The sequence below is a fragment of the Marmota monax genome, unplaced genomic scaffold (assembly GCF_021218885.2).
Source record: "Marmota monax isolate L192 unplaced genomic scaffold, Marmota_monax_Labrador192_F-V1.1 WCK01_AAM20220418_F8-fsc00111, whole genome shotgun sequence".
NCBI lineage: Eukaryota > Metazoa > Chordata > Mammalia > Rodentia > Sciuridae > Marmota > Marmota monax.
Genome location: NW_026695067.1, coordinates 2,266,226 through 2,278,765, shown reverse-complemented (window position 1 = coordinate 2,278,765; position 12,540 = coordinate 2,266,226). Strand labels below are relative to the sequence as shown.

The 12,540-nt window shown below is 32.8% G+C and overlaps 1 protein-coding gene across 10 annotated transcripts in view; it reads left to right on the top strand.

Moving 5' to 3' along the window:
* The window catches only part of Scaper (S-phase cyclin A associated protein in the ER), a 460,757-nt gene that overhangs the window by 209,862 nt on the left and 238,355 nt on the right, over window positions 1-12,540 (top strand). For all 10 annotated transcript variants that reach the window (XM_046428027.2, XM_046428024.2, XM_046428026.2 and 7 more), the window contains one exon: window positions 7,080-7,145. In XM_046428027.2, the coding sequence (XP_046283983.1) occupies window positions 7,080-7,145 (66 nt within the window). The remainder of the gene's footprint in view (window positions 1-7,079; window positions 7,146-12,540) is intronic.

Sequence of the window (12,540 nt, the reverse complement as noted above, 5' to 3'; positions counted from 1 at the left end):
TGAAATAAGCCAGACTCAGAAAGTCAAGAATTGAATGTTTTCTCTCATAAGCAGAAGTTAGGGCAAAGTAAGGGGGAAAATGTGGAGTAGATCGGAGGAAAATAGAAGTAAGATCAATGAAACTACTGAGTGAAGGGAGGAGGGATGGAGAAAGTGAGGAACTGTGGAATGAAATCAACAAAATTATTCTTCATATATATATATATATATATATATATATATATATATATATATATGAATATACCACAGTGAATTACATTTTTATGTGTATCTATAAAATACTAATTTAAAAACAATAACTGGAAGGTAGACCAGTAGAGAGAATAGTGGGACAAAGGAGGGGAGAGAATGGAGACTGACATGGGGCAAATTGTGTTCCGTGCTTGTATGATTTTGTCAGAATGAACCCTACTATTATGTATAACTATAATGCACTAATAAAAATATTTTTAAAGCACCAAATTTAAGAAGACACTAGAAGAAATTTAAGAAGACACTAGAAGTTGGACAGACCCACCATGTTCTTTGATAAGATCAATATTGTCAAAATGGTCATACTACTAAAAGCAGTCTACAGATTTAATTCATTCCTATCAACACATCAATTTTATTATTCAGAGAAGTAGGAAAAACAATCTTTAAATTTATATAGGTGCAAAAATAATCCAAATAGCCAACAATCTTGAGCAAAACAAGTAATGTTGGAGATAACATTATTCCTGATTTCCATATACCACAGCGCCATACTAACAAGCAACATGATATTGGCAATGTGTCTGTTTTTTATAATCAATGGAATAGATTACCTAGAAATAAACTCATGCATCTACAGCCTTTTAATTCTTTACAGATATGCCAAAAAACTGTTGGACAAAAGTCAGGCTCTTTAACAAACAGAGCTTGGAAAACTGGATAGCCACATGTAAAATATTGAAAATATAGCCCTGTGTCTTGCCCTTTGTAAAAATCAACTCAAAATGAATTAAACACCTAATGTAACACCACAAACTTTGAAAGTACTAGATGTTAAAATAGGGGAAACACTGAAGGATATTGAAGAGGTAATATTTTCCTGACAGGACTCCAGTAGCTCAAGAAAAAAAAGTAAGAATTGACAGATGGGATTACATCAAATTAAAAATCTCTGCATACCAAAGAATATCACTAGTGTAAAAGGAACAACTTTTGAATTGGAGAACTTCTAATCTGGCCATTCATCTGAGAGAATATTAATATCTGAAGAATATGAAGAAAACAAAAAAATTGAACACCAAAGAGAACAAGTAATCCAATCAGTAAATGGTCAAGTGATCTGAACAGACACTTATTAGAAGAAGTACAAATCATTAGTAATTAGATGAAAAAATGCTCAACATCTTTGTCCATCAGGGGAAAATTGCATTTCAAAACTGTGTTTAAATTATCTCTCTCTCCATTCAGATGACTGTTATCAAAACCAGAACAAATGCTGCAAAGATGGTGGGGAGAGGGGGGAAGTAACTCTTATACATTATTGATGAGAATGTAAATTGGTCTAGAAACTGAGGAAAATAGTATGGAGAATCCTCCAAAAAAATAAAATGAGTACAGAATTACCATGTGATCCAACTTTGCTGTTCCTGGGTACATATTTGTAGGAAATGAAGTGAACATACATAAGAGATGCTTGCCATACCTATGTTTACTGTGTTGCTACTTACAATAGCCTAGGTGTGGAATCAAACCAAGTAACCATTAGTAGATGAATGGATACACATACAATTGAGCTATAAAGAAAAATGAACTAATGTCATTTACAGAAAAAATTATGAAACTGGAGAATATCAAATTCCGAAAAATAAACAAGACACAGAAAAAGTATTGTAGTTTAGAGAAAGGAAAGCATGAAAAGATAAGATGGAGGTAGTAATGATCAAAGCGTATGCATAGAGGCTGGAGTTGTAGCTCTCCAGAGAGCGCTTGCCTTTCACTGGATTCAATTCTCAGCACCGCAAATAAATAAATGAATAAATAAATGTTCATCAACAAGTAAATATATATAAAAGAATATACAAGGGGCTGGGGATGTGGCTCAAGCGGTAGTGCGCTCGCCTGGCATGCGTGCAGACCCGGTTCGATCCTCAGCACCACATACAAAGATATTGTGTCCGCCGAAAACTAAAAAAAAAAAAAATAATATTAAAAAAGAATATACAAGAATATTGTTTTAAAAAAGAATATGCACGTATGGAAACATGGTGAAACTCATTAGTTTGTACAATTAATATATATTAATCATTATAATAAACAGAACATACATACACACATATACAATTATCCAGCTAATAAATGAGTTCAGCAAAGCTTCAAGATACAAGATACATGCAAAAATAGATTGTATGTCTGTGTGCCAGCAATAAATGATCCAAAAATAAAACTAAGAAAGCAATTCCGTGTACAGTGGCATAAAAAAGAATGAAATAATCAAGGGCTGGGGATGTGGCTCAAGCAGTAGCGCGCTCGCTTGGCATGCGTGTGGCCCGGGTTCGATCCTCAGCACCACATACAAACAAAGATGTTGTGTCCGAATATTAAAATTCTCTCTCTCTCTCTCTCAAAAAAAAAAAAAGAATGAAATAATCAAGAAATATAACCAAGGTGTTGTTTTACTTATACAGTAAAAATTACAAATATTGATTAAGGAAATCAAAGCAGATCTAAAATAAAATGGAAAGAAGTCCTGTGTTCACACATTAGGCTTTATATGGTAAAAATTCCATAGGTTAGCAGTTGTGAATTGAGCTGTTCTAAACATTGATGTGGTTGTGTCACTGTAGTGTACTGATTTTAAGTCCTTTGGGTGTAGACCAAGGAGTGGGATAACTGGGTCAAATGATGATTCCATTCCAAGTTCTCTAAGGAATCTCTGTACTGCTTTCCAGAGTGGTTGCACCAATTTACAGTCCACTAGCAACGTATGAGTATACCTTTCCCCCAAAATCCTCACCAACATTTATTGTTACTTGTATTCTTGATAATTGCCATTCTGACTGGAGTGAGATGGAACCAGGGGGCGTGTTGAATAGAAGTTCATTGGATTAGACAAAGGAAGGGAAGGAAAGGGAAGGATTGGGAATAGGAAAGACAATAGAATGAATAGGATATAACTTTGTTTGTTCAGATATGAATATAATCTGTGAAACTCCATGTATGTATGTCAATGTACTCTACTCTCTAAAAAGAACAAATTTTTAAAATTTCCATAGAAAATTTCTAAATATTGAACACACACCAAGACACAAAAGACCAAAATTTGATCCTCCAATTCTGGAATGGAAATGAGATATTTTTCAAGCATAAATCAGTAAACTCTAAATTTAAAGCAAAAGATGAGTCAGAACCCTGCTTCACCAACCCTGCCTGAAAATAAGGGCTAATTTATTTGATAATGGGCAAAAGATTGGAACAAAATTCACTGTTGAAGATGAACTTCAAATAAGCAGTTCATAAATAACATAGTAAGTTATTTAATTCATTGTTCATTAGGAAAATGATAAGTCACAATGCGAAACCAAAACTCATGTATAGGAATTGCTAAAATTAAGAAGACTTAATATAGTAAGTATTGGCAAAGGCTAAAACAATTATAACTCATATTTTGTTGGTACAAATACAAATTGAAATGACCACTCTGGAAAATATTTCAGTAACTTAATTGTGTGCTTATTATACAACCCTGTAATCCCACTTCTAGGTGTATATCCAAAAGAAATGAAGATATTTTCCTTCACAGGGACTTGTCTGCAAATGTTCATAGTACCTTTATTTATAATAGCTCAAATCTGCAAAGAAGTGTTATGTTCAGTTGGCAAATGACAAATTGTGATGTACACCAGTAGCAGAACACTATTAAGCAAATGAAGGAAATAAGAGATACGTTTAACAATATAAAATAATCTCAAGAACTTTATGCTAAATTATCCAGACACAATACAGTATATATAATACAGCCTTGATTATACTAGTTTTGGGTATTCTAGATGGAAGATGAAGGGTTACTAGGAACTAGAGGGTAGGGGAAGATGTTGACTACAAAGAGACAAAGGAAAACTTTGTAGGGTATTGGAAATATATTATGATTGTAGTTTCAATTATATTGGAGTACACAACTGTGAAAACTAATTGAATTATATACTTAAAATAAAAAATTTGTTGTATAAAAATTATACCACAAAAAATTGTCCCAAAATATGAAAAAATCATAAAGAAAAAAAATTAATTCTTTGGAACCAAGGGTGGGAAAAAAAGACATTATTTGCCCTAAGAGGTTTTAAGGAGTAAATAAAAACAGAAACTACAAATTATTGGATATTTGTGACGGTGGTAGCACAAAGCTCATGGGCTGGATCCTCAGCTTTGCATAGAGTGAAATTTTAAGAGATTTTTGTCATCAGATGAAGTAGACATGATGGAGGAGCAATTCAATTTGAAGAGCTAGAATAATATTTCCCCTCCCCCCGGAAAATGAGGTTGATACACTTATTTTAATTTATCATATACACATACAGCAATGAAGCATATCTTTACAAACATAACAAGAGATTGATAAGATCAATTCTTTGAGATTGGTAAAATAGCATGTAAAAAATGCCAATAAAAAAATAAACTGAGCCAGGTATGGTAGTGCATACCTGTAATCTCAGCAACTCGGGAGGCTGAGGCAGGAGGATCACAAGTTCAAAGCCAGCATCAGCAAAAACAAGGCTCTAAGCAACTCAGTGTGACTATCTAAATAAAATACAAAATATAATTGGGAATGTGAGCTGGTAGTCAAGTGCCTCTGAGTTCAATCCCTGGCACCCCCCACCAAGAAGGAATTTAGTTTATAGCAATTCACTAATAAAATTTAAAACTTCAATCAAGTAGATCATTATCTTTAAAAATCATAAGTTAATTAGGATAGACTATCTGAAAGGATTTTTTAGTGTTACTCACATTATCCCCATATTTTAGTCGTCTTCTCTAGCCAAATGAGTCTACAATGTCTCCTAAGCATGACTTATAATTTTCCCTCATATTCAGCCTTGTTTGTGTAGTCTTCTTTGAAAGTAATGCCTTTTCTTCTCTTTTTTCTGTACTCAGAGGCTACCTTTTTTTTTTTAATCGAGTATACATTTAATTTTCTTTAGGAAACCTGCTGTGTTGTCTTAATTGGAGATGAAAACATTGCAGTATTCAGCAGTTACTCTGCTCTGTGGAACTGTGTATCTTTTAGTGTTCTTTTTTAAATAAATTTCGTTTGTTTCCTTTTTTAATATTTATTTTTTAGTTGTAGTTGGACACAATACCTTTATTTATTTATATATGGTGCTGAGAATTGAACCCAGAGCCTTGCACATGATAGGCAAGCACTCCACCACTGAGCCACAATTCCAGCCCCTCTCTTTTAGTGTTCTTAATGTCCTGTTTTTCTTTCTGAAGAAGAACTTCCTTGAATATTCCCATTGTGTACATACATTCCTATCATCTAGTTTAATTTTATACAGAGTTGCATCAATGAAAATAAGTGTTTACAAATAATTAACTTTTTCGATTCCTAAAAAGTTAATCAAGAAAAGATTCAAGTTATAACATAGTGGTAAAATACCAATTCAGGATCAATTAGGATTTTTAAAATGATGACATTATAGTTGTATGGATATGAATGAAAGAATGAATTCAGTCTCTTCCACCTTAAACCCTAGATCAATGTAGGCTTTTATATAATAGGCATTTTCCTAAGATGTCTTCTTTGCAAAATGGGGGTAATACTGTATCACATTTTTAGGTACATATGAGAGAATGAACATATAGCATCTGACTCAATTCTTAGAACATATTCAACCCTGCATAATGATTACTCTTTCTACTTTTCAGATGAGGTCAAAATTACTGCAACTACCAAGTGGTTATTTCCCAATTATGATATACCTTAATATTTTATTCAATAATAATAGCATCATTAAGTTACAATAATATAATTTCATCTTTTATTCCAATTTAGATATTTATTCCCAAATATAACCTGTGCTAGTTTACTTTTTCCTTGTAAGCACTGATATAATTTGCATTTTCTGAACTTGTGTTTTTGTCTGCCAAGCAGTACTGGGGGTTTAAGACAGGGCTTGGGGCTTGTTAGTGAAGTGCTCTAATACACAGTTACATTTTCAGCCTCTCCCCCCTTTTCTGATTTTTATTTTGTTGCAAGATCTTCCTAAATTGCCCAGGGTCTCCTTGAATTTGCACTTCTCCTACTCCAAATTCCCAAGTAGTTGGGATTGTAGACATGTGCCACCACACACAAGCACATTTTTTATGGAGCAGAGCTTGGGTTTCTTATCTGGCGCTGCTGTGTGTTTTGGCTAATAATTTCATAAGTCACTAAACTAATTATTTGAGGCTAGGAGTCTTTGGATGAATAGTTAACCTTTAAATTAACATTTTTCTCTTTGTTTTTCTCCAGAAAAAGAAATAGACATATCAAAATTAATGGATGCTATAGTGAGATCTGTCTTTCATGACCTGTTGATGACTGTTAGGTCTGGCTTAGTTAAACAATGGCAAGGAAGTGTTATTTTAGATTTTTATCGACCTTTGCTTTAGTCAGTATAAATAAGAAAAACAAAACAAATCTTTGAAGGTCTGGTCAGTTTTTTCCATAGTCTTTTAAATTATTTCTAAAATTATATGACTATTTACCTGTATTTATTTTTGCAGTAAATCCTACTTCAGGCACATAGATAGGCAACCGCCTCAGCTACTTTGTAGAAATTTAATAGACCTTTGAATTTAATTATCATTATTCTTACATTTCTGAAAAGTGACTACCTGAATCAAATCTATAAACTCAAAAGTGTTTTTTCAGTCTGTTCTATATCTTATGAGGAAAGATAAGTTTTTCGCCTTTTATGATAAAATTTACAGTAATTTAAATAGGAAATTTCAGAAATCAAAGTGTTAATTTATCACTTTAACAGCATAATTTCATATTGGAAAGGAAAACCAAAGTTAAGGTTTTGGATTGCTATAAAAACAACAACTAACAATTTTTTTCTCTTCAGGGCCAAGGAATATGAGAGTTTAATGGAAACAAAAAATTCTGGGTCTGAGTCACCCTATAAAGCAAAGTGAGTATTTTATCCTACATTTTACATCTACTGATTTTTTGGTCTCTGCCTATGGCAAAGTGTATCTGAACCACCATATTATGTTTATGACCTGGGGCTTCGTTTCTGATTCATACATCATTCTTTTAAGACAATGGTGTCCAACTGGAGTTGAATTTGCCAGAGTATATTTGGCCATGACTGGGTAGTTCTCATTAGGGCAATTTAGGGAAAGGATGCTATTGGCATTAAGTGGGTAGAGACGGGGGATTCTGCTAAATATTCTCCGGTTCACAAGACAGATCTCTATAGCAAAGAATTATATCATCTGAAATGTCAATAGTGCCAAGGTTTAGATACCTTGTACTAACAAATCAGGTCCGGCAAGGTGTGGTTGTACTCATGCTTACTCTGAGGAGAGACATGTCTGTTAGGATAGTTCTAATTATGATGGTTCTAATTATGATTCTCTAATTCTGATGAGATTTTCAATGAAGTTAGAGATTTTGGATTAAGATTAAAGATTTTAGAGTACATCATTGGGTATAAATATAAAAATAAGCAAAGAAAAAAATCATTATTTTGCTTCTTTTGAAAATACTTCCAGTAAAGGTGCTATTAGAAATGTGCTCACATAATTTGATGGAGTATAAGTGTTTTTGTTGAAAAGCAAAGTGTATTATTATTAGTCACTTAGGAATAATTACAATAGATATACTCTGCCTGTCAGAAGTAAGGTAACACATCAGATATCTACATCTATTATGTTGGAAATAAGGGCCACTGCAATGCTAAAAGAAAATGGAAAAAAAAGATAAACTATTAAAGGAAGGAAAAGAATTACCAAGATTATGATTACTATGTGTCTCAAATCCCAGAGTCCCAAGTGAAAAATCGGTAGGAACAAGAGAAATCAATTCAGTAAGATGGCTGATTACCCAATGAATATGATAGTAATAATAAGCAAAATTTATTGAGCCCTTGCCATATATCAGACTTTATATGAACTGCATTGTTTCTCACAACTCTGTGAAGTTAATTAAGAAAACTAAGTTCTAGAGAGGAATTTGCCCGAGATAATGTAACATCATATTCAGGATATGAAATTTCACAGCTTTTCTTTGTGATAACCATTTAGAACACATAAGTATCATTGATAATTGTAATAATAAAGTATATGAGAATAAACTCAAGAAATGTGAAGAAATCTATAAAAGGAAAATCTTCAAATGCTTATAAGAGATATAAAAGAAAACTTGCATGAATGAAAAGAAAAATCATTCTCTTGGATAGAAGACCCAAGACACTAAATTAATAATATTTCTACAAGTATAATATAATCTCTATAAAATAATAACCCTTTTTTCCATTTACCTACAATCATTTGAAAGAGCATAAAGAAAAATGTGAGAATTTCTAGGAAAGTTTTTCAAAAAGAATGGGGGTAGTGACTGAGCTAACAGATACTTAATAATATTTATTTGACACATGAATAAAAATATAAATTTTGGAATAGATTTTAAAACAATCTACAAGTAGATCCAAATGCTTAAGGAAATTTTGTGTATGACTTTATATGTTTGAAAAGATAACCAGAAATTGTTGAACCATTCCTGGAGGTGTGCCTCTTTGTAGTATAACTTATCACTTCTTCTACCAACGAGTGTACCTGTTTCCCTTCTTTTTGAAACTGTTCTCATCCTGTGACTTGTTTTCACTCATAGAAAGCTGTAGAAGTGATATGTCCCTTCCTAGCATTGGTTTCACAGTGCTTATGGCTTTTGTTCTTCCCTTCACTTACTCACTCCTCTGTGAATTTCATGTAAGGAAGCCTGGATCAGGCTCAGTTATCCTTGCTATCCCTGATCAGACCACTCCATACAAGGTAGTAAGGCCATCCAGGTCCAGTAAGTGCCTAGCCAACTACCAGATGACTATATCTGCCAAAAAAAATTACCTTAGGCTAGAGCAGAATTACTTTGCTAAATAAAGCCAGACTGAACTGCAGGGAATAAATAAATAGTGGTTATTTTAAGCCGCTAACTCAGTAGTGTGTTTCACAGCAGTAAATTACTGATACAGAGAGAAAGGTAGAATTTCAATCATTAAGGAAAGGATTTACTAGCCAATAAATGTTGGTAACTACTTCATCCAACTACAGCAGATTATACATATTATTCTCAAGCTTACATGAAACATTCTCTAAGGCAGACCACATTCAAGGCCACAAAACATATCTTAACAAATATATATGATTAGAAATTATACAATATCTGTTCTGCTTAGATTATGGTGGAATTACACCAGAAATAAGTGACAGAAAGATACTTGGAATATTACTAAATAATTGGAGATTAAATGACCCACTTCTAAATAATACATGGCTCAAAGATTAAAGAAAAATTTTTAACATAATTTTGTCTGAATGAAAATTAAAATACTACCTCTCAAAATCTGTGGGATGTAGGCTGGCATGGTGGTGCATGTCTATAATTGCAGTGGCTCCGGAGGCTAAGGCAGGAGGATCCAGAGTTCAAAGCCAGCCTCAGCAAAAATGAGCCACCAAGCAGCTCAGTGAGACCCTGTCTCTAAATAAAATACAGAAAAATAGGTCTGGGGATGGGGCTCAGTGGTTGAGTGCCCCCTGAATTTAATCCCTGGTACCAAAAAAAAAAAAGAAAAGAAAGAAAAAAAAATCTGTGTGGTGTCATGTAAAAAGTGCTTAGAGGGAAATTGAAAGCCTTAAATTTAAGTATTAGAAAAAGAATAGGGGGGTGGGTCTGGGCTGGGGTTGTGGCTCAGCGGTAGAGCGCTCACCTAGCATGTGCAAAGCCCTGTGTCTGATCCTCAGCACCACATAAAAATAAATAAACAAAATAAAGGTATTGTGTACAACTAAAAAATAAATATTGAAGTGAAAAGAAAAGAATATGGTCTTGGGAGTTGAGGTTGTGACTCAGTAGTAGATTGTTCGCCTGGCATGCTTGAGGCACTGAGTTCAATTCTCAGCACCACATAAATGTAAAATAAAGATGTTGTGTCCACTTAAAACTAAAACTAAATATAAAAATAAATATTAAAAAAAAAGAATACGGTCTAAAATGGATAATCTAAGTTTCCACCTTAGGAAACTAGAAAAAGAAAACAGGTAAATCCAAATAAGTAGGAAAAAAACAAGTAGTAAAATTAGAGTAAACATCTTATTTTCAGTAGAAATTGAAAACAGGAAATCTATAGAGAAAAATCAACAAATCCCAAAGCTGTGTTGCTTTGGAAAAATAGAGTTGATATGTTTCTAGCTATGTTAACTCATAAAAAATGAAAAAAAAATGCAGAGTAATATCAGAAAGAGGAGATAACAGTAGAGATCCTATGGACATTAAAACAATAATAAAGCCATGTTATGAACAACTTTGTGCCCCAAAATTTGATAACCTAGACAAAATGAATCAATTCCTTTGAAAGACACATTCTTCTAGAACTTTCACAAGAAAAAACAGGCAATCTGAACAAGCCTATATCTGTATTAAAGAAATTTCATCAATAGTTACTAACTTTAGAAAACACAGTATTAGCAGGCCCAGATCTGTTCACTGTTGATTTTTACCAAACATCTAAGAATAAATACCAATTGTTTATATTCTCTTTTAGAAATTATGAGTAGAGGGAATAATGTCTAACTCATTCTATGAGGCCAGCATTATTACCCTATTACTCAAACCAGAGACTAGAGACAAAACTACTGACCAATGTCTCTTGTCCCTTGTCAGTGTCTCTTGCAAAAGTCCTTAACAAAATATTAAAAAGTGAATATAGTAATGTATAAAAGAAGTAAACATCATGACCATATGGGAATTATGCCAAGTTATCAAGGCTGATTTAACATTCTTAAATTGGCTAATGTAGTCAACACATAACCAGGTTACAAAAGAAAACATGATTTTATCAGGAGATGGAGAAAAGGCATTTGACAACATCCAGCACCTATTTGTGATTCAGTGCCATTATTTTTGTTTTAGAATGTTTTCTGTTACTGTATCTTTTTTAAGAAGTTTAATTTTTGGTCTGTTGTATGTCTCTTTGTGCACATATCATTTTTTTCTTAATTTTTAGTACATATTTTTCTTCAGTTTTTTTAGTATTGGCTTTTATTTCTTGAATAAAATTTTCAGAGACTTTTTTATTGATCTTCTCCAAAAATTGCTTCAAAGCATATTAAAGGAATTTCTTGCTTTCTATTTTATTGTTACTTTGATTTCATCAACTCCTTTACTTACTCTTCTTAATTTTTAGGTAGTATTCTTATTTTCATGTAACTGATTTGGTTTTAGTTTATATCTAAGAGTGATTTAGAAATAATTTTTAAAATACTTTGACGGTATAGTATTTTCCCTATTAGTTTTGGTTAATTTTAAATTTCATTATATATTGTATAGTGATTTCTAACTTTACAATTTGTAATTTTCTTTTTCACTTACTGCAAATTAAAAGCTTCTGCAGAGAAAATGGAAACAATTAGGAATGTGAAATGAGAAATCACAGAATGGGAGAAAATCTATACCAGCTACTCTTCTGATAGAGGATTAATATCTAGAATATATAAAAAACTCAAAAAACCTTTAAACCAGAAAATCAAATAACCCAATTAATAAATGGGCAAATTAACTACTTAGACGCTTCTCAAAAGAAGAAATACAAATGACTAACATGGAAAAATATTCAACATCATTAGAAATTAGGGAAATGCAAATCAAAACTGCACTGAGATTTCATCTCACTCCAGTCAGAATGGCAGTTATTAAGAATACAAATGATAATAAATACTGGAGAGGATGTGGAAAAAGGAACAATTTTACACTGTTGGTAGGACTGTAAATTAGTACAGCCACCAAGGAAATCATTATGGTGGCTCCTACAAAGACTAGGCATGGAAACACTGTATGATCCAGGCCATACCACTTCTTGGTAATTATCCTGAAGAATTAAAATCATCTTACTACTGTGATAACATGCACACTCATGTTTATAGCAGCACAATTCACAATAGCCAAGCTGTGCAAACATCCAGCCTAGATATCTGTTAATGGATGAGTGGATAAAGAATATATGGTGTATATACACAGTGGAGTTTTATTTAGTCATAAAAAATGAAATTATGGCATTTGCAGGAAAACGGATGGAACTAGAGACAATCATATTAAGCCAAATAAGTCAAACTCAGAAGGTTAAGGGTCGTATGTTTTCTCTCATTTACAGAAGGTAGAGAGAAAAAAGGAAAAAGATAAGTGGGGGCAGATATCCTAATAATCCTTTGATTAAAGGAAGATCAGCAGATTAAATGGACCAAGGTGGGGTGGGTTAGGGAGAGAGGAAGTGCTGGGGAGTGATATCTGCCAAATTATATTGTTATATTGTG